General features: G+C 30.2%; 2 protein-coding genes across 6 annotated transcripts; one reads left to right on the forward strand and one right to left on the reverse strand.

The window, feature by feature from the left end:
- Positions 1-112: 112 nt before the first annotated feature.
- LOC113849200 (transmembrane 9 superfamily member 7) lies at positions 113-3,999 on the reverse strand. The gene is made up of 7 exons (XM_027478919.1): positions 3,719-3,999; positions 2,931-3,095; positions 2,708-2,817; positions 2,444-2,552; positions 2,247-2,359; positions 1,661-1,811; positions 113-1,570 (listed from the first exon to the last, which is right to left on the reverse strand). The coding sequence occupies exons 1-7, from the start codon at positions 3,836-3,838 to the stop codon at positions 413-415; spliced, it is 1,926 nt and encodes a 641-aa protein (XP_027334720.1). The 5' UTR covers positions 3,839-3,999; the 3' UTR covers positions 113-412.
- Positions 4,000-10,802: 6,803 nt separating this feature from the next.
- LOC113849003 (protein ROOT HAIR DEFECTIVE 3) lies at positions 10,803-19,479 on the forward strand. 5 transcript variants are annotated; one of them, XR_003502053.1, is made up of 24 exons: positions 10,803-10,957; positions 11,712-11,861; positions 12,351-12,417; positions 12,500-12,602; positions 13,144-13,214; positions 13,372-13,435; positions 13,526-13,591; positions 13,702-13,749; positions 13,840-13,902; positions 14,011-14,067; positions 14,303-14,461; positions 14,545-14,613; positions 14,700-14,791; positions 15,380-15,458; positions 15,703-15,868; positions 16,088-16,212; positions 16,593-16,855; positions 16,945-17,041; positions 17,120-17,284; positions 17,548-17,652; positions 18,072-18,166; positions 18,434-18,530; positions 18,628-19,024; positions 19,248-19,479. XR_003502053.1 is itself a non-coding variant. In XM_027478514.1 (23 exons), exons 1-23 carry the CDS (start codon positions 10,954-10,956, stop codon positions 18,853-18,855), a joined length of 2,433 nt encoding a protein of 810 aa, XP_027334315.1. In that variant the 5' UTR covers positions 10,803-10,953; the 3' UTR covers positions 18,856-19,416. The 5 variants fall into 5 exon arrangements, 3 of the variants coding, with proteins under 3 accessions (XP_027334315.1, XP_027334316.1, XP_027334317.1); XR_003502054.1 differs by having other exon boundaries at positions 10,827-10,957; positions 18,628-19,029; positions 19,248-19,315; XM_027478514.1 differs by having other exon boundaries at positions 18,628-19,416.
- The last annotated feature ends 2,481 nt before the right edge of the window (positions 19,480-21,960 follow it).

Below are 21,960 nucleotides of genomic sequence, written 5' to 3' on the forward strand. Positions count from 1 at the left end.
TGAATTGACAATAGATGGATGTGACATTAGATATAATATGAAAACTTCTGAGGTTTTGTTTGAGTTAAAACGAATATGAGGTTCCGTAATACAAGTACCCAGCTTCAATTGTATCAATTAGTGCTGATTGAATATGAAAACATTCCCACATTGCTGATTGAATATCTCATCACTTCGTTGTGTCATGTGAAAATATGCAGACATATATCATTACTTCAGAAACTACCACAATAATATTTGAAAACAGTGTAACAAATTAACAGTCCATCTGCTACTCTAAAAATAAACAAAAAGGGTTTTCAAGGGTGAGGGGAAGGTAACTTCCCAGCAGTATTTGCTCGAGTCCTCTCATTCCTACGGTCACTCAGGTTTCAGGTTCTTGTCGTAATCATCCACTATACGGCGCCTGAAATCAGTCAATCTTCACCGAAGAGTAGATCTTGCGGACAAACCAGAAGCAAGCATAAAAGCCAATAGTTCCCGTCAATACAAAGAAGGCATATGAAACAATTATCATATATCCAAAGTAAAGGATGCCCGAGACCAGCTTTGTAATCTCCAACTTGGTAAAGAAGTAGAAAATTGAGTAGAGGAAAAGGTACAGAGCTGAGGACCCAGCAGTAAGGTAAGATCTCCACCACCAATTGTAATCCTCACTGCACAATTGGAAGTAGCAAAGCACAATCGTAATCTCCGCACAAGTGATTAATAGGATAACAAACACTATGAAAAGGAAGCCAAAGATGTAATAGAACTGGTTTAGCCATATTGATGTCAGGATAAAGAAGAGCTCGATAAACACTGCACCAAATGGAAGAATGCCTCCAATAAGAATTGAGAAGACAGGTTTCATGTACCATGCCTGCTCAGGTACCTGCCTAGGAATTTTATTAGTCTTCACCGGGTCTTCAATTGCTGGTTTTTTGAAACCCAAGTAACTTCCCACAAAGACCAAGGGTACTGATATGCCAAACCATAAGCAGACTAGAGCAAACATTGTTCCAAAAGGGACTGCCCCGGATGACTGCTCCCCCCAGATTAAAGCATTAAGCACAAAGAAGACGGCAAAAAGAATGCCAGGAAACATAAATGCAGTTTTTAAGGTATTCCTCTTCCATTCTGTGCCCTTGAACATCTTGTACAATCGTGCTGAAGAGTAACCAGCAAATAAACCCATGAAAACCCACAATAGAACCATTGCAGTCATGAGACCTCCCCGATTAGATGGAGACAAGAACCCTAGCAAAGCAAATATCATTGTCACAAGTGTCATTCCAAAGATCTGAACACCTGTACCAACATAAACACAAAGCAAGTTTGAATTGATTGGTGGCCTGAAAACATCTCCATGAACAAGTTTCCACCCTGTTTCTTCTTGAGCTTCATCTTGGGTTTCAAGCTGGTTATAATTGGCAATGTCTCTGTAGAGAGTTCTCATCATGATCATTGCCACCATTCCGGACAGGAAAAGTACAATCATCAGAGAGTTAATGATGGAGAACCAGTGGATCTGATCATCATTCATTAGAAGATATGTGTCCCACCGTGATGCCCATTTGATCTCACTTTCCTGAAAAAATCCCAGCAAACTTAGCTTATTGAATCAAATAATGAATGACATGAAAGTTGATGAGTAGCCTAGATTTTTAATCAGCAATACCTTAAAGGAAACATCATATGTGAATACAATATCCTTGTTTGTATCAACTTCCTGTGGGACAGTACTACCTTGCATTAAATTCTTGGTATCTTTATTGCATGTTGTTACCTGTGGATTCTTGTCATTCCACTCCTTGTATTCGTGATTTATACTGTTTACAGTTATAGAATTCATATAAGAAAGAAGAAGACACATTAAGCAGTCAATTGAAACCTAAGAAGAATGCAATCAAACCATAGAAGCACTTTATTTTTGAGAAATACATTAAACACATGTACAAGCAGAAATGCATGCAGTAACCATGAAAGAGGACGGGAGTATCTAAGAGCCCACTTATACAATATCTATGACAAGAGATTATTTGTCTTTAAACAAAAGTAACATCACGAAGAAGGTAAGATCTATTAGATAATTATCCAACTAATCTGTTTCATTTTTCATTCTTATGAACAGCATCCTATTACAGATATAAAATATAAAACCAGGTAAAGTTCAACCATGTTATGCCAACATAAGAATGCAATGCCCCCTTAACTCTGTGTGTGTGTGTGTGAGAGAGAGAGATGGGAGAGAAAAAGCACAAGACCTGTTTGGTGTGACCTCAAAACCAACAATACGAGCAGAACCAGTTTCAGGGTCCTTGTGAAACATAACTCTAAAACTCAAGTGATTATTGATAAAATATTTCTCCTCCTTGCTCTGTAGGAAATTGTCAATTTGTAAGGATATGGAGCAACAAAAATGATACTTGAAAATTTAAATGAAATTCAAGCTGAGTTATACCCCTTGATAGTTTCCTTTGAACCCAACACGAAAACCATGTTCATATGTTGTTGATTGACTTCCATCCCTCCTTTGTCTAAGAACAGCAACTGGAAGATTATCCAAAATCCTGCATGTTCAATTCAAAGCATCAAGGGTCAAGGTCAAGGGAATACAAATCAGAAGCCTCTTGACAAGCACCCAAAAAGCCAATAAATCATAGAGAAGTGATTAACGGCTCATACTACACAACTAAGCACTGCCTTCAATACATTTATCACTTACATGTTCACTCGATATTCATCGTCAATTTTTTCTTTAAAATTCTTTGCCGATTCAGCATCCAAAGTTACATGACAAACAACAGTACAAGATTGTTCCTTCCTCATATGAAACTGAAAAGAACAAAACACAAATTCCTCAGGTTAATGCAACAAAACACCGAATCGATGGTTACTGAATTTCATCATTACGTTAAATGTTAAAGAATGAGGTCACAAATGCTCACCGTATACACAGAGTTCTCGATGCGATCACCTCGAAGAACTTCTCCCAAATTTTCTGCATTATTCACTATATCTTTGGGTTTGCAATAGTTCAAGTAGTAGTAGTCATATGGAAGTTGAGTCTTTGTAGACGATAATTTGTTCACTTTGACGGAGAGGGGATGACCCTGGTCCCACACACACACACACACAGAAAAAAAAAAAAAAAAACCCTCAATATCTTTAAGCATAAACAACAAATCGAAATAAAGCTTTTTCAATATCAACCAAATTTCTCAAACCAACAGTTACCAATTTGCAAACGACACACTACACAAGTCACAACCTAACAACAGTTTCCACGTGCACCTATCAAACAATAATCAAGTTTCATAAATCATCACATGTGACGCAGAGCCTTAAATCAGTGTAGATTGGGATTCAAACACTGATGAAAGAACTCGAAGCTGAAAATGAAGATCTCGTGAGATTCCATTTCCGAACTGGCGACACAATTATCCTTCACCGGAACTAACGATTATATAACATAACATTCTAAATTCAAACAACATCAGAACCGCGGAATCATCCAAAAGGAACTCAGTTCTTTCAGGAAAACAAAATCGATTATCCAAAACCACAGCGCAAAGCGAATTAAGAGTGATACCACACAGATCAAAGCTAAAACCCTAGATCCGAGCAGTTTCACGAGAAATTAAAGGTGGCCGAGAAACAAAAGCAGCATATCGCATGAAAATTCGAAGAAGAATGGAAAATACACACAGAGAGAGAATAGAAGTGGAAGACTTACGATTTGGAAATCGCGAGGAGCGACGCCGGGAAGGTAGAAGGAGTGAACGGAGGAGAAGAGGAAGAGAGGGAGGAAGAGGAGGGAGATGGCGGTGTTAGCAATCATCGTCTTCTTCTTCATTCTTCTCAGTGTTGTTCGGGGTAAGAGTGAGAGAGAGAAGAAAAAGGGAGAGAGTGAACTCAAAGACGGATAAATAAATATAAATAAAACCAAAATGAAATGAGGTGCTACTGTTACTCAACTCACTGCCCCAGATACTGTAATAAATTGTATTCATTAATAGTTAAGTAAACTTTCCTCTCCATGTTTATTATTCGTTTATTAAGTTTCAAATTTTTTATTTTTAAAAAATATAAATACAAATAATAAATAAAAATTTTATCTAAAAAATATTTGCTTTATGATTTTAATATAATAAATATGTATTATTTTATAAATTTTTAATTTATAAATGCTTAAATTTAGCTTAATAAGTTAAAATTAATAGTTTTTTTTAAAAATATATGTTCAACAAAACTGAATATACTATATCAAATATTATTTTAAAATTACTATAAAAGTATGTGATGATTTTTTTATGATTTTAAGATAATAATTTTTTTATTTAATAACAATTTTAATGAAGTTAAAATTTGCTTATTTTTTAGGTGTTGTTAATAGTTTCTATTAAATAAAATTTTAATTTTATTTTGATAAAAAAATTTATTTCATATTATTATATATGATTCATATAAAAATGTAATTTTAATTAATAAAAAGTAATAATAATATCTAAAATTTTATATTTAAATTTTATCCTTTTACTAATATGTACAGTGACATATGTTAAAACCTTTTTAATGTTAAAATATTGAAATTATTTTTTTAATATGTGCTTAAAGATATTTGCTAAAATAACATTAATATATCTTATTAAAAGTTTTTAATTACAATAAAGATTATATATTAACTTTTTAAGTAATTTTAAAATAATAATATTTTTATTTTTTATAAAAAATTAATTTTTTATTTTTAATATATTTTTAAATATGCATAAAAAATTGTTTTAATAAACTTATGATTTTATATTATTGAAGTTTTCTTTTTTTCGCCCATGAACTTTTATTATAAAGTTTAGATATAATTTATTTAAGCATTTATTTAATAAATTATTTTTAAATAATAATTTATATCATAAGTTTATTTAATTAAAAATTAATAGAATAAATTTAAAAATATTTCAATAACTATTGTTAAGAAAATTAATTTCAATTTTAAAAAACTTATAAATAAGTGTTTATATAAGTTAAATATTAGGTAATAACTTAATCAAATTTCTCTTATAAATTAAAATTAATTTCTCTTATTACAACTTTTAAAAACTTATACAAACCAAACATTCTTAAAATAAGTTAAAAGAACTTATAAAATTATAAATTATTTTCACAGATTTCATAAAAATGTCTTTTCAACAGTTTTTATTGTATAAAAAAAAAAGAATGAAGTGACATAAATTTAATGCTTGCTAAATAGAAATTATAAAAAATAATTTATTATCTTATAAGTTATTTTAAGTTTATTTTAATAACTTTATTTATATAACTTATGAAAATAATTTATTTTTTTACTCTAATAAATTTTATTTACAGCATAAACTATTCATTAGAGCCTAAGGACAAAAACTTATCGAAATAACAATTAAATTTGATTTAAGAAGATGGAGATACGCATTCCTATACAAATTAGATCTCGCTTCACGTCCTGTTAGACACAACTGCATTATTTTATATATCAATGTAAACATCATGATAGTTTACATTGATATATAAAATAAAAAATATTTTCTACTTTTAGTTCAATAAAAAAATTAACATAAAAAGTAGCTTTTTTAACATAGTTTTTTCTTCATCAGTTCTTAACTAAGTAACATTTTTTTAAAAATAAACCGTTGCTATCTATCATAAATTAATATTTTAAATTTATCTGTTTATTCTTCATTAACATATTATTATTTAAAATATTATTTTTTAATGTCTAATAATAAAATTTAAAATAATTATTTGAGTTAGTAACATTAATTTTACAATTTTATTTTTTTTATTTGAGTTTGTGAATACTAATATTTTTTTTACTTTTTTACTAATTAAATACTGATTTAAATCTATAAATATCAACGGCTCACTCTAATTTCACTTTTCTTGTTAAAAAAATATTACTTTCACTTTATGTAATGAAAAAGAGAACATTATAATATATATATTAAATTTTAATTGCTTATATTTTTTATTTTTATGGCTGTCATTAAGAGATTACTTTTCATTTTTCTAATATGGAAATTGCACCAAACAATAATTGAATTCTAAACTACTTAATCTTAAAGGTTCTAATATTATGTCATAATCTAACTATTCACAACGTTCAAGCTGGTGTGTGAAAGTATATGAATGCTATTTAACATTATTTTCTAACGAAATTTCTATTAGTTTTTAGAGAGAGTACCATAATAAATGACCTAAAAAGATGTTCAGTAGATGCAATGTCTTCATCAAGTTACGAGCTTAAGAAAGCAGAGATTAAGAGGAAAGTCTTCATCAAGTTGTAATTGCGGATTATAAAGTACAAACTACGAAACACAATTTTCTTCCTTATATGTCACTATGAGTTAAACATTCATTCTTCTTCTTCTACAATGAATCATGATGGGGTTAGACCCTGTTGCAAATATTTTGCTTATCTTGCCACGGTTCAGATCTTGGTAATTTACGAAATTCCCATTTAGGAATTTAGAGAGTTACTGGATTCCGAATGTTAATTTATAATTTGTACAGGATAATATTAGAAGTAAAGTTTAAATACTATTTTAGTTTCTTAAAATTCACTTCACATTGATATGTTATATTGGGGACAAAATTTTGATTCATTACTACTGAAAAATTCTCCTACATGATCCGTTAATCATATCATGCAACATGTGACTTAATGATATGTTTTTGCTATAAATCAAAGCAATTTTTTGCTCAATGTTTGTGTTTATTTATCCATTAAACTACTTTTTGAAAAACTTAATCATGCCTTGGAAACTTTCCTAAGAATGCAAACCACCGAGCTTATTTTATCAAGGTCATCTTCCTTTCCCTGCATTTTTTTTACTTGTTCACTTTATGATTTTTATATGCATTTTATTTGTCAAAGTTACATTTTTAAAATTGAATGTTACACCTTTTGTTACTTTTAAACCTCTGATTTATTGGTTTGGTTGATTAAATGATGATAATCATAGTATTGAGAAAAGTTGGTTCGGTTTCCAAAATATCAAACTAGAAAATTTCTGTCTCTATAAAGTTTTTGACACAATCCAAGCAAAAAAGGTTTCAATGAGTCACACATGTTTTTTTTATTATTATTGATTTCTTTGCTATTTTCTCTTTGTCAACTAATTTGGACTTGGGATCAAACATTTATAGCTCAACGATAAAACATAGTATATTACTCATTGGTTCCTCGTGTATATTTTTGAAATACAAATCACGTTTAATATTTAATAGGTAGAAAGAATAAAACATGAGAAAAAAATAATTTTTAAAAAGGATCAAATTCAATAAATTCATGTTATATTTATACCTAATAATCAGTGACGCAATATTCAATTTTTACTTAGTTCTCTGCAAAAAAATTATTCCTAATTTAAGTAATTAAAAAAATAAAAAGTCATGCTAGACGCAATAGTAAAGAAAATAAACTTAAACAATAGTAGGATAGGCTAATTCCAAAAATTAATGTGAAAAAAAAAATAACACAACATACTTCTTATATGCAATAAGCTCCAAAAAAAAAAAAAAAGAAGAAGAAGAAGAAACCTCCAAACTCTTTTTCTCCAATTTAAACATATTTAAAGCTTAATCAAATTTCAATCATTTTTGTATCTTCTTGATAAATAATAAAGGATAATATTAAAAAGTTAAAAAAATTTACACAAATTTGATGAGTATAAAACAAATTATAAAGGTAAATGTTAAAATCTTGTTAAAGCCCAACATTCTAGTTCTCACCACGACCTAATTAATCATAAATAACGTCAGTGAAATACAATAAATATATAAAATTAAAAGGAAAATAAACTATACGAAACTAACTTTATTCTCAGTAAAATATTCAAAAGACTTCTCTTGCAATATAAATATAAAGCTTCATTGAAAATATAAAATTAACCATAAGTAAAAATTTTACAGTGAAATAAACATAAACTTGTGAGTTGATTGTATCTCTACAAGCAGCAAGCAAGACAAGTTCATTGACAATGTTTGCAAGAACCTCCTTTAAAGGAACTCCTCTTAGATGCACAACCAACGTCTTTCTCCTTTCTTCTTTATCACTTCCCTTGCATGTATAAGTATTTTTCTCGAGAAACGACTCAAGAGACATAGGATGGGTAAATACTTTAAAATTCGGTTTAGAGCATATCACAACTATTGAAAACATATGGATAAGAGAATGCTAAGAACATATTCTAACACACTCTTAATTCTTAATTAAAATTTATTAAAAATTAAAAAAATTCGTGCTTATGCCTCATATTCCTTAACTCTCCCGTTTGTCACTTTGTGGAGGAACCAGTCCCATTTCCAATGCTCCATGTTCATATGTTTTCCCTACACAACATCCACCTCCAATATAACAATAAAGTTGAAACTCTTGTCGCAATTTCTTTTCATGCCAAAGTTGTATTATGCGTGTAAAGCTACATTTTTTACATTTTAAAATAAAAATATTAATATATTCATTTAAGATATAATGTTAACTCAGATAGATAAATGGTTATGACATTAATTAAAGACTTCTATTATTTAACAGCTTTGAAGAGATTCATGTATAGTCTTGTAAAGACATATAATAAGAATTTATGATAAATGGAACAAGAGCATTGCCAGAATTATTGATTAGATCTAACTCCAAATGGTGATGAAGGTATGCAGTCATAGATTGGAGAGATTATTACTGGGAATAACTTTGTACCATAATTTCTTTTGGTCCCAATATCAAACCATCATTCATCACCACCAACTTCCACTATGTTTGAGGACCATTGGAGCCTCTTACCCGTTATAATGTCATTCTTTTCTCTTATTTTACAATAATATATATATTTTCAACTATAAGATTAATTCTATAATTTGAAACATGATTTAAACACGCTTCACAAACCTTTGGCATACTTTAAGAGGATATAAGGTAATATTATATAATTAATGTTATTAAACTTAGTTTAATCATCAAGTTAAGTTAATGAATCTGTTAGTCCCGTTGTTTCTAAATCCATATAACTTAATCCTTTGTTTAATTGAGAAGAAAGAAAATGAAAAAAAAAATGAAGAAAAATTTTGATTTTTTATTTTTAGAAGTAATTTTCTCCTTTTTGCTTTACTCTTTAATTAATAAAAAATACATCATAATTTATATATACTTTCTATTTTATTTTATTTAAACAAAACATAAAAGCATATATATATATATATATATATAAATATTCATCACAATTGATTATAGGAATAGCTAATTAAATTTAATAAATTGCATTTTTCTTTGTTTTTAACATGATAATATTATATTATTCAATAATATTAAAAAATTCAAATCCTAACAAATTATAACTCATATATTTTAACAGTGTTACATAGTAAAATAAAAATTGTTAAAAATGAGTGTTAATAACTATGAAGAGTGAAAATTAAAACTCTCCACTTTTTAACAATTTGACAAAGCATATACAAAGAATAAAGCAACGTGACAAAGTATATCGATCCTTAATAAAATTATGAAAAAACTGTTTTTTTTTAATGGTTAGCTTAATAAATTATTATTTAGTAAATTTTTCTGATTTTTGAATAATAATAAAATAACCAAAGAAAGGAACGAAAGTTTCGATTTTCGAATTGTGAATAGGCGCAGAGCATCTGCGGGATCCACAAAGAATACGAGGAGTGAGGACCAGACGCAGCAAGCGCGAGTGTATGAACAACGCACGTATTGTATTTGATGAATGATGAGAAGTTGAGTCACACGCGCTCTAATATAAAAGTTGCATTTCCACGTTTGCCGAAAGCAAGAACAAATGAGTCATGGGCGGCACTTGGGTCCCATTCTTCACCGCCATTTAGACGTTTTTCAACTAATAATTTTCTATGCTTGTTTTTTATTTTTATTTTTTGCTCAAATATAGGCTGTTTTCATGTAACTTTATAATTTCAACAATATTTTTAAATAAAATTTCTTAATTTATTTTTGTTAATAAATTTATTTGAATTTGAATATTAAATTTTAAATTTTTTCAAAAGTTTCAAATTCTGGCTTAATCAACTATCATCAGATTTAGTATATCATATATGTGTTTATTGAAGCCTACATTAAATTTTTACTTGTGTAAACTCATCACTCATATAAGAATTTTAAAATTATTTACTAAATTTTCAATCATTTATCTTTGTAATATGACAATGTTCTTTGAATAAAAGTATAAAATCCGATGTTAATTTTACTATTAGAAATAGTTATTTGTTTTTTAAAAATGAACATGATATTTGACTTGTTAAAGAAATATTAAAAGTAACTAAAAAAATAACATTTTACGACTATGTTATTATTGTGGCTAATTTGTACATGAATAGAGACACAAGCAAAGCACACCGATTGGTCAGATACTTAGAATATTTTCCTCCTACGCTTTGATTTTCATTAACTCCAATATCTTTCATAAGTAAAAGAACATGATTATATTTTTAGTTGAAAATGCGAAAACGATTGTCGAAAGAAATTGCCAACATAGCTTAATTGGAAAAGAAAAATTCAGAGTATGTTTAATTTCTGTTTTAAAATAGTTTTTTGTTTTTAAAAATAAATTTTAATACAAATTTATATTCAAAATTATTTTTAAAAATAAAAAACTTTTTTCAAAACAAAATCAAACATACCATCAATCTGATCTATTTTTTTAAATTAAAACCATTAAAAAGCAAAAATAAAAAAAATTAATATTAAAAAATGTAATTTCTAAAATTTCAATATTGAGGGTGCCGACCCATAAGAGAAAAGTAAAAAAGAAAAACAGAGGAAGCATAATTTGGAATCAAGTATATGTGTGTGTTGTTATGGTGTTGGCATGGCAATGGTAATGCTCCTGTGAGTCTGAGATCGCCTCTTTCGTTTCTCTCTCTCCAGCTTCCTTACAGCATTTCTCAATCATCGTTTCCAATCCAACGCTAATGGGTACGCTTTTTCCCTTTTCTCTATTCATCGATCTGATTTTTTTGCTTTTCGTTTCGTTCTGATCGAAGCTTTTTTCCTTCACTTTTTGATTTCCGTATTCTAACTCACGTCATTGTTTCAATCTTTTATAGAATTCGGTTGCTCGGTATTAATGGAAACTGGCAGTTACACTTGCATGCGTTTTGTTTCCATTTATTGTCGTTTTATTTTGTGTTCAGTTTCCAGTGAATATCGGTTTCGAAGTGATGTGGATTTCTGATGTGATTGATTTTGACAATTTGATCCATAATTTGTGTTTTGTATTGTTAAATTGTTAGATCCCGGAAAAGGTTTAGGTTTTTGCTTTGTGTTTTGTTGTTGAAGGGAAGAAGAAAAGTTAATAAGGGAATGCCGATTAGAAGGTTGGTTAATTTAATTGTTCTATGGTATGGAGATTAGCATCCTTGCTCAGGTGGAAATATTGGGTTTAAATTGATGAATGGAGTGTGGTACCAGCAAACCAGTGTAGAGCTTTTTGTTTTGGTCCTGAGAATGAAAAGCAATGTTGTCATCCGGCTGGAGCCTGGATGATCTAGTAGATTTTTTTTTCCTGATTAAGTGTGTTTTTCTCACTGTTCGGATGTCTCGGCACAATGCTATCAAACCTAAGATTCCTGTTTTGCTTGTAGATCTTAATTAATGTTATACTTAGATTTGTACAAGTGTTTTGCTGCAATTTTTTCCCCCAACTAACATTGATTATCTGCTTTTCCAGCAAATAGTGAGACTTGTTGTTCAACTCAGCTTATTGATGGAGATGGTACATTCAATGTTTCTGGGATTGAAACCTTCATGAAGGAGGTGAAATTGGCTGAATGTGGACTTTCATATGCTGTAGTTTCTATAATGGGTCCACAAAGTAGTGGTATGCTTTCTTGCCTCCATAACCTTATTGTTTTCCCTTTCCTTCTTAAGCTTATTGGATTTTATGATTGCTTTAACCAGTCTTTGCACTTGAGGATCTTTGTGTAATTAAGATATTTTACTTGACACTTAATGGTGGAGATGATTGTTGTTTAAGATTCAGGGAAAGGTTAAATCAAAGTTTGTGCATATGAAGTAAAGAACAAATGCTTCCATCTAGTTGAATTTAATTTAAATTTATGAAATTTTGTTGGTACATGAGTGGCAATAAGGTTTGAACCTATGACCCTATGCAAACTACCCAAATTACTCACCACTAGCCCAATTATGAGAATTTTATCTTTTTTTTTTTTGTAATTTATTTCTCCTGTTTGATTTTACTTTTTTCTTTTGCATTTGTTTTAATTTCTTAGTATAACAAGATTAGTGCTATTCTCAATTAAGAGGTCTTTACATTATCTAGTTTTTTTTTTTTCTTTGCTCTGTGCAGGCAAGAGCACACTGTTAAATAATTTGTTTGGTACCAATTTTAGAGAGATGGATGCATTTAAGGGAAGGTATGTTGTTGCCATTCTTACATGTCACACAAACCCTGCTCAACTAACAGGGTGGTGGCCTGATGTCCGTGCTTGTTTTCAGGTCTCAAACAACCAAAGGAATCTGGATGGCTAGATGTAGTGGCATAGAGCCTTGTACACTTGTAATGGATTTGGAGGGTACAGATGGAAGAGAACGCGGAGAGGTGTTTTTTTTTTTTAAAATTCATTTTAAAATTGTTATACATTAGTTTACTTTGATAATAATAGAGATCATGCTTCAGAGTCTATTGCCAATATGCCAGTGTGTCTCTAGCCCCTGTGGAACATATGATATTTATTATAAATATTTGTGGAGTTTCTAAATTCCTGTTGTTCAGGATTTACTTTTAACATCTGTTTGTTCTTTTTTCTTTACTTGCAAAATAATGTTCTTTTAATCTTGTTCAATTTTTATGGAAAGTGGTAAATGAGAGGTTCAGTTATCTCTGTCAGCTTCTCTCCCTCTCCTCTCAATCTCTTTGAATTTTATTTGTGTTATTAAATTGCAACAAGAAGAAAGAGTTCCATAACAATTTTTAATCTGTATTAGCACTATGATGGTTTAGGAATAGTTAATCTTAATTAGAACTTTTGATTATTTAAACATGATATCTCTTCCATTGGCAAAAATTAGAAGAAGTAATGAGAAATGGATAGTTCTGCTTTTGGTTGTCTCCTTGGATACTGAAATTGTCTTTCTGTCAGGATGACACTGCTTTCGAAAAGCAGAGTGCTCTATTTGCTCTTGCTGTTTCAGATATAGTGCTAATAAACATGTGAGTTTTTTCTTCTTTTTGTTCTTGAGACATCTTTAATGTTGACTAATTTCAGAAAGTTTGTCTAGCTGCTTGCGTTTCTTTTTCTAATATTTTTCCAGTTGAATATTCTTTCTTTGTGCAACTAATTTTTCCCTCCTCTGTAATGCTTGTAAAGGTGGTGCCATGACATTGGTCGTGAGCAAGCTGCAAATAAGCCACTTTTGAAAACTGTCTTTCAGGTATGTGTGATTGGCCTATTGACTACAAGCAGTTATCTTGAATCTCAAAACTAGTAATCTATCTAATTGCATGCTTGATTTTGCTTTCAGGTCATGATGAGATTGTTTAGTCCACGAAAAACAACGTTGTTGTTTGTCATACGTGATAAGACAAGGGTGTGTAAGCACATAGATGTTTATTATTATTTTATATTATTTGTTATATATTTTTAATTCTAATTTTTATATTTGTTGTTGATGATGTGATCAACCTTTTCCTTTTATAGACACCACTTGAAAATTTAGAACCTGTCTTGCGAGAAGATATTCAGAAGGTAATGCAGTGCTTTCATCTCCATATGATGTTATTGAATTTTGTGTATACTTTTTACTAACCTTTCTTGCTTTACTTTTTCCCTCTGCAGATATGGGACTCTGTTCCTAAACCACAGGCCCACAAGGAAACCCCATTAAGTGAATTTTTCAACGTAAGTTTTTCATTCCATTGATGTTGCTAATCAGACTAAGTTTTTGTGTGTAGCAAAATTTTATTGGAAGGTTATAGTAATTGTTTGCACTTGGCAACAAATGACCAGGTTGAAGTTGTTGCTCTTTCTAGTTATGAAGAAAAGGAAGAGCAATTTAAGGAGCAGGTATGAATTGTGCACCAGTTTCCTAAGGTTTATTTGCTGATGGTATCAAATGAGCATTCATCAGACTTCTGTGGTTGTTTGCATCTCCTTATCTGCATATGTGGTTGTGTGCCCTTGTGTCTTGATCCATGTGTATAATTATTGTATTGGAAAACATTTTTTTTTTGGTTTATTGAATATCTCTGATCATCTAATTTGCATATATATATTCTATTCTGGTTTATTTTGAATGTAGGTTGCCAGCTTGCGGCAACGATTCCATCAATCTATTGCTCCTGGTGGGCTTGCAGGGGATCGGCGTGGAGTAGTTCCTGCTTCTGGATTTTCTTTTAGTTCTCAGCAAATATGGAAAATCATTAAGGAGAACAAAGACCTGGACCTTCCTGCACACAAGGTAATATACATACTATGTGGCTGCCGCTTTTATTTTCATACATATTGATTTTATTAACCATTAAAGGGACAACCCACTTGTAGGTTATGGTTGCAACTGTACGGTGCGAAGAAATTGCCAATGAGAAATATGCCTCTTTTGTTGCAAATGAGGTATTGGCATTTATTTTGGTACAATTCTCCAAAATATTTTGACATTCCTAATTATGCTTTGGAAATTGCATTCTATTACCTTTCAGGAATGGTGTCAATTGGAAGAGGCTGTGCAATCTGGCCCTATTCCTGGATTTGGGAAAAAGCTCAATTCACTCCTTAATACTTCTTTATCAGAGTCAGTATAGTTCAATTATATGACATCTAGATTTTCAGTGGCTTAGTTATTGAATGCCACATTACCTTATGCTATGTTATAAGCTTTTGTCTAACTCTGTTAGCTTTTGACAATATTTTTCCTGTTGAGTAGAGCAGCAGGATTCCCCACTCACCTGCCCCCTGATTTTTAATATTTTTTGATGTCGAAGTTTTACTTAACTAGGTGCCATGAGTGTAGTGATCTGTTTTGATTGTTCAAGGTGGTAGGAAAAAGATGGGCATTCATTTATTAGATGGAATTTTTACAGGAATGGCATGCTTAGTTTTTTCTTATTTATTTTATACTATAGTCTACAATTTTGGTTGTTTCATCATGCATTACAGCACTGTAATATCATCTAATCTTTTCAGGTTTCTCTTCCAATATCACCATGTTATTTTGTATATTAAAGGCCAGTTTTGTTGCAGTGATTTGTTGTGTAATCTTCATTTAAATTGTAGCTTGAAATTGAGTCTTAGAAGTTTGCTGTCTTAATTTTACATGCTGCAAGAGAGTTGATGTGGAGTAATGGTATATTGAGGTATTGCATTTTTCTTCAATATTTAGGTATGATGCTGAAGCGACCTATTTTGATGAAGGTGTGAGATCTTCCAAACAAAAGCAACTTCAAGAAAAATTGTTCCAAGTAATCCTTCTCAACTTGGCCCTTGTGCAATCATGGTTGTTCAACCTTTTTCTTTCTTTGTAAATATAAATGAATTGATAATTATTGAAAGAGAAATGAATAATTGATGACTTTTGAATCAAGAATGACTATTTTAGATACTGGATTGTTGGCCTTTGCTTTTTTATCTTTAGAAGCTTATGTGGAATTGTGATGATGATTTGTGAGGTTTATAATGGTGCTTAACACCTTTTCAATTGGTTAGCTTGTCCAACCAGCATTCCACTCTGCGCTGGGACATGTAAGATCTGGAATTTTGGATAAATTCAAGGACGCATTTGACAAGGCTTTGAATGGAGGGGAGGGGTTTTCTGCAGCTGCTAATAATTGTATTGAGTCTTGTATGGCTCAATTTGATGAAGCATGTGCAGGTAACAGAAAATTTCTTTGTTCTGTTTGTTAGTGAACAATAAATTGAAGTTGAAGGCCAAAGCATATAGTGAACATTTGGAAGGGGAAAAATGAGAATATGGATAAATTGGAAGTAGATCATGTACAGGTCTACTGTTGTATAAGTAAACTTGATAATATTTGTTGAAAGGAGGCAACTTAACTGAATAACAAAACAAAACTGATATATCATCATGCAGATGTTGTTATTGAACAAACAAACTGGGATACATCTAAGGTACGAGAGAAACTGCGGCGTGATATTGATGCACATGTTGCAACTGTACGTGCGACTAAGATTTCTGAACTTACTTCATCATTTGAGGTATGTCTCTAAGCATTGATCATTCATGTCTTATGACTCTTAAGTGATTGTTTTCAAGCTAAGTACTGGCACTAATATTTCAGAATATATATAGTTATGCCAAAAAATCAATTTTGAAGTTTTTAGAGTGGTAATATAAGATTAGCACAATGCAAGAGTTAGAAACACAGTCATCCAAGAGAAAGGGATAGATACTATGTGTCTAGTCAATACTTTTTCTAATAATAATGACAAGTCACAAGTATAAGATACTTATCATGCATAGTGACTGCAGTTTAGGCAAGTAGTCATGAGATTATGTTTGGTTGTGCCAGTTGGTTTGCTTTTAAAGTTGTAGAGCTAACTTCTATGGAAGTTTTCTGATAGTAGTACCATTGCAGGAAAAACTTAAACAAGCTTTGTCTGGACCTGTCGAAGCTCTTTTGGATGGAGCTAATTGTGATACATGGCCATCAATAAGGAACCTTCTTAACCGTGAGACTAAATCAGCTGTTTCAGAGTTCTCTGCCGCACTTACTGGGTTTGATATGGATGAAGAAACAAGAGAGAAAATGATTTTGAGTTTAGAGGATTATGCAAGGGGTCTGGTAGAAGACAAGGCTAGGGAAGAAGCTGGAAGAGTTCTAATCCGCATGAAGGACAGGTATGAACCTTCTACAATTTCAAAGTTAACTTTGTACTTTTTCCTTCATATTTTTTCTTTTGATGCACTTACCTTAACTTTTAAAGCAGGTTTACAATGTTGTTTAGCCATGATTCTGATTCAATGCCTCGTGTTTGGACTGGTAAAGAAGATATACGAGCCATCACCAAGACTGCTCGGACTGCTGTATGTCATGATTATGTATTTCATTTTTAGTTTGTATTGCATTTTGTCATTCTTTTAACCATATTAAACCCTTTGCAGTCTTTGAAGTTGCTATCTGTAATGGCTGCAATTCGTTTGGATGATGATGACTCAGACAATATTGAGAAAATATTAGCAGTTGCATTGGTGGATTCATCAGCCAGTTCCGTTACAAATAGGAGCATCACAGTGGTTGATCCACTAGCTTCTAGCAGCTGGGAACAGGTGCATTTTAATTGTTGCTAGTTCTATATGATAAAGTATTGAATTGTGTACTCATTTTTTGGTAGATGAATGAAAGGTCTGATTGGCATCAATTAATGATCTGATTGCCCTAGACTGAATAGGAATATATCTCTAGCTGTGTTGATTTGTCAATTGAATGATATATATTTTCGCTCGAAACGCTATATTTTGGTTCCTTTTATATTTTTTGAAAAATTTTGTATCTTGGGTGCTAATCTGTTGTGTGTGAAATTTCTATGCAGGTTTCATCCTCTAAAACATTGATTACACCTGTCCAGTGCAAGTCTTTGTGGAGGCAATTCAAGACAGAGACAGAGTACAGTGTCTCTCAGGCCATTTCTGCACAGGCATGATGTTTCACATTTTTTAAGAGTTTAAAGTTCCTCTTTGTATAGGGAAAATGAAAAATCTATTATGATTATGAACAAGTTAATATTATTGTATTGCAAATCCTATGCCTTTCCTTTGGATATTATCTATTTTAAACTTGCAAGGCTATCTAGTTTAATTGTATTGAAGAATGGTTATACTTAAATGTTTTCACGTATGTTGCCTGTATTTACAATGTTGTTGGCATGATCATAAGGATTTCAATCTTTTGCCGTATGTTTAGCTTCCATGTGTAAAAAATGCGTTATGATTTGCTAACTAGCTGATTTAGTTGGTTTGATAAACATCATGGATGCATGTTATCAAGATATTTGAATTTTGTTCTGGTGGAAAAACTAGTTTTTAGTTATTCATGTAATATTCTTGTTATTTTCAGGAGGCCAACAAGCGCAACAACAACTGGTTACCACCCCCATGGGCAATAGTTGCTTTGGTTATCCTGGGATTTAATGAATTTATGACTCTTCTAAGGTGCATGTCAACTGTACTCCTCTGCTGTATATTTCTTGCTTTCCTTTTTTGGTTTTCACTTGCTCTCAACTTGCATCTCACTCCTCTAACAGCTGCACAGTGTAAAGATAGTAATTGTAAATTATGAATATATTTTGTGTAGGAGATAAACTATTTTAGTTTTTGATGGGCATTTTGATAACCTAGGACTGTTAAACGTATAAAGTACACTCCTCAGTGTTGTAGTAATATTTCATTGATCTCATCGAAGTTAGTTTTCTGTGACAGAAATCCCTTGTATTTAGGCGTCATCTTTGTTGGTTTTCTTCTCGTTAAAGCCCTATGGGTGCAGCTTGACATTTCGGGTGAATTTCGCAATGGAGCCGTGAGTATTAGCTTTTAGCTTTTGTGATCTTTATAATTTGTTGTTGATTCCCTGTATTACTATTCATAGCCTTATTTCTTACCTTTTTTTCTTTCAGCTTCCGGGAATCATATCCTTGTCTAGCAAGTTTATTCCAACTATCATGAACCTTATAAAAAAACTAGCAGAGGAGGGACAGAACCCAGCAACTAACAATCATCAGAGAAGCACATCAAAAGACAATTACAATGCTGTTACTACTAATTCTGTGTCATCTAGTTCTTCATCTAACGTAACTTCATTAGACAATGGAACTGAATATGCCAGTCCATTAAAAGATGAGTAGGTGATGAAACTCATCTCACTGAAGAACAATTTGTTATGTTGGAAGAAGGTGTCTGCTGGCGCATGGTGGCTTTTTGCTTGTCCATGAAATTCATGACTTGTGTGCATTCAAGACATTCAAAGGCATTGGTTATTGTGCAAGTGCCGTATACAGGGGGCAATGTTCTGTGGTGAGGTAGTCCCCCCTTAAAATAGTTGTCTTTTATTGTTTAGGTGCTTCAAGTTAGTTGGAAAAGTTAGTTTATTTTACATGGTCTTTGGTGGTTATGCTGGTTTTGCAATCAATTTTGTTTGTATAATTTATCGGTGTTCTGAGTGTTCTTTTTTCTTTTTTTTGAGAATTTGTTAAATGGACTCATGTATTCTTATATTAGATTTTTTTTTTTTTTGAAGATATACTAAAAAAGGCTTCTGGAAGTTTCATGTAAGATCGTGCTTGTTGCTTGTAACGAAACTATTGATTCACGGGTACACGGTGTTGAAAGACAGGAGATCGTTTCTCGTTCTTGAATGTTTGGCCATGCATGGGTTGAATCAATTGAAATTTCAGTATTATTTGTTTCAGTTTTGTACTATTACCCCAATTATACTACTTAAATAATAAAAAATAAAACGTTTTTATTTGAAAGTAAAAAAAAATAAAAATTCCTTAATCATTATCTCGTTTGTTTTGATGCATGAACAATGATCATTAGTGTTCTAATTATATTTTAATGTTACAAGTTTTTTAAATTTAATTATATTTTATTTGATCTTAAAGAAGTTTTAATCTATATCTATTTTAAAGCTCAATTATTCATTTGTTTTTCTATGTTATAATTCATTTTTAAAACATTAAATCATAGTAAAAATATTTTAAAAAATAAATTAAGAAAAATAATAAAATTAAATTAAGAAGTCTTTGCAATAAAAAATAAAAATAATAAATTAAGAAAAATAATAAAAATAAAAATATTTTAAATCTAATTTTTTTTTATGTTTTATGTTTGTAAAATGATTTATAAAATGGAATTAATGAATAATTGAAATTTAAGGTAAACAAATGGTTGATGATTTCTTCTTTGTTAATAATTTAACCCAGCTTAATAGAAGAGGCTTTATAAAGAGAGTAAAACATAAGAATTAATTGAGACAAAATTAAAGTTGAAGAAGTTTATTTCTAATTAGAATAATTTATATAATTTAAGTTCAATGCATTTATTTGTCAAAAAAATATAGTTTTTTCTATAAAAAATCAACAGAGGTTTCATTACTGTATTATACTTAAGACCGCTTTAGGGTGGTACCTAATTTTCACTTTTTGGTTTTTAAATATAATTTTAAAATAAAACACGTTAGATTAAAATAAAGTTGAATTCTTTTTTAATTCAATTATAAAACACTTCTCTTAGTTTTAGAAATAAAAAAAATTCATTTTTCTTAATTTATGGGTCTTTTAAAAAGTTGAATTCTTTTTTAATTCAATTATAAAACACTTCTATCTTAGTTTTAAAAATAAAAAAAATAACTTAAGTTTTGGTTTTTAAGTTTAAAATTAAATTTTTCATTTTTTAAAAGACCCATAACAACCTTGATAATAATTGTCATTGACATCTTGATATCACCACATTATCATCATCTTTATTATTATTATTATTTTCACCGTTGTGAGTATTATTACCGCTAGTTGTTATTATCATTTTCTTGTCTATTGTTATTCTATTATTAAACATGTCATATACATGAATGATGTGATTTATGTAGTTTAAATTTAAGATTTGGTATTATGATTTAAAAATTAAAAATTGCAAAATTTGAAGCCATAACTTATTAAATGAAAAAATTATTCTAATTTTAAAATTCAAAACCTAAAATCGATAAATACACAAAATATTGCGTAATTTTATTGTTTGGTGGGGGTGGGGGTTTGGTTACGGATAGCAATAATTCAATAGTTATGATAGTTTATGATTTTCGAAAAATTTAATTTTTATACGTATGTAGCTAAATACTAGTAGAATAAATTCGTGGTCCAGAATTTGTACAAGGCCACTTTGATTTATGACACTTCGACCCGTGTTACCCTCCTTTTTCTCTCTCAATTTAATTACACAAAATCTCCATCTCATTTAACTATAGCAGAGTTTGGGTCCATGGTTATGGGTTTTATTAGAGTTTTACGATTAACAGCAGGGAGGGAAAATATGCAAGACTTTGGCATTAAATGATGAGTTTGGTCATGACAACAGAGGCCTCTTTAGATTTATTGATTATGTAGGATTCTAATATTTCCTTATTTGGATACAAAATACATGAATAATACTATAATAGTACAAAGATTTTATTAGTTGCAGGAGTTGAAGTCATTTTCTCTGATAGAAACGAAACTAAAATTATATTTTTATTAATCCCAAACAATGAAAAATTATATTTTTGTTTACAGCGCATTCAATTTAAGAATTTGGCTTCTTTAAAGCATAAGACACAGTTATAATTTTTGTTTGAAAAGTTTGACGTCAAAATTTAACAACTATATATTTTATTATACATGGCTATATATAATTTTTACAAATTTAATGGACGAGTTTTTAATTAATGATTATAATTTTTTAATTTATTCTTTAAATGCATCTTTCATTAAAAAATAGATTTTTAATTGAATTTTGTAAAATAAAAAGGAAGTGTTATTGTTTGGAGAAAGGAAAATTTTTGAAGTTATAAAGGTCCCTATTAAAATCAAAGAACTCTAGGTTTTTATGCTTCGATAAACCATAGACTCGTAAAAATATCAAAGTCTTAAAATTCTGTTAGATGAACTATCTTTCGAAGAATTTTGGAGGATTTAAAAAAGAGTTTTTCTATGCTGAAAAGACTACATCTTAATAAGTTTTGGAGAATCATGAAGAGAACCTCATCCTTTGTCGAGAAGATCATATTTTGAATATTTTTAAAGGGTTATGAGAAGGCTTATTCATTGTTGAAAAGAGGATAGTTTTGAGGAGTTTTTGAAGATTTTCAAGCTCTTGGTCTGAAAATAGCTAAAACTGGTAAAAAAAATAGGGACTAACAATAAAATTATTCTAAGTCTATGAAACTAAATAAGCTTACAATTTGTTTTTAAAAATTG

Source organism: Abrus precatorius, unplaced genomic scaffold, assembly GCF_003935025.1.
Source record: "Abrus precatorius isolate BTA unplaced genomic scaffold, Abrus_2018 Scaffold9, whole genome shotgun sequence".
NCBI lineage: Eukaryota > Viridiplantae > Streptophyta > Magnoliopsida > Fabales > Fabaceae > Abrus > Abrus precatorius.

Bases quoted from the DNA above. Each gene is read 5' to 3' on its own strand.
- LOC113849200 (XM_027478919.1), bottom strand. From the start codon at position 3,838: ATGAAGAAGAAGACGATGATTGCTAACACCGCCATCTCCCTCCTCTTC. The intron at 2,818-2,930 runs GTGAGCATTTGT...TGTTCTTTTCAG, and splicing joins TCGAGAACTCTGTGTATACG to TTTCATATGAGGAAGGAACA. The intron at 2,553-2,707 runs GTAAGTGATAAA...TTGAACATGCAG, and splicing joins GATGAATATCGAGTGAACAT to GATTTTGGATAATCTTCCAG.
- LOC113849003 (XM_027478514.1), top strand. The intron at 14,614-14,699 runs GTATTGGCATTT...ATTACCTTTCAG, and splicing joins CCTCTTTTGTTGCAAATGAG to GAATGGTGTCAATTGGAAGA. The intron at 18,167-18,433 runs GTGCATGTCAAC...TTTCTGTGACAG, and splicing joins GAATTTATGACTCTTCTAAG to AAATCCCTTGTATTTAGGCG.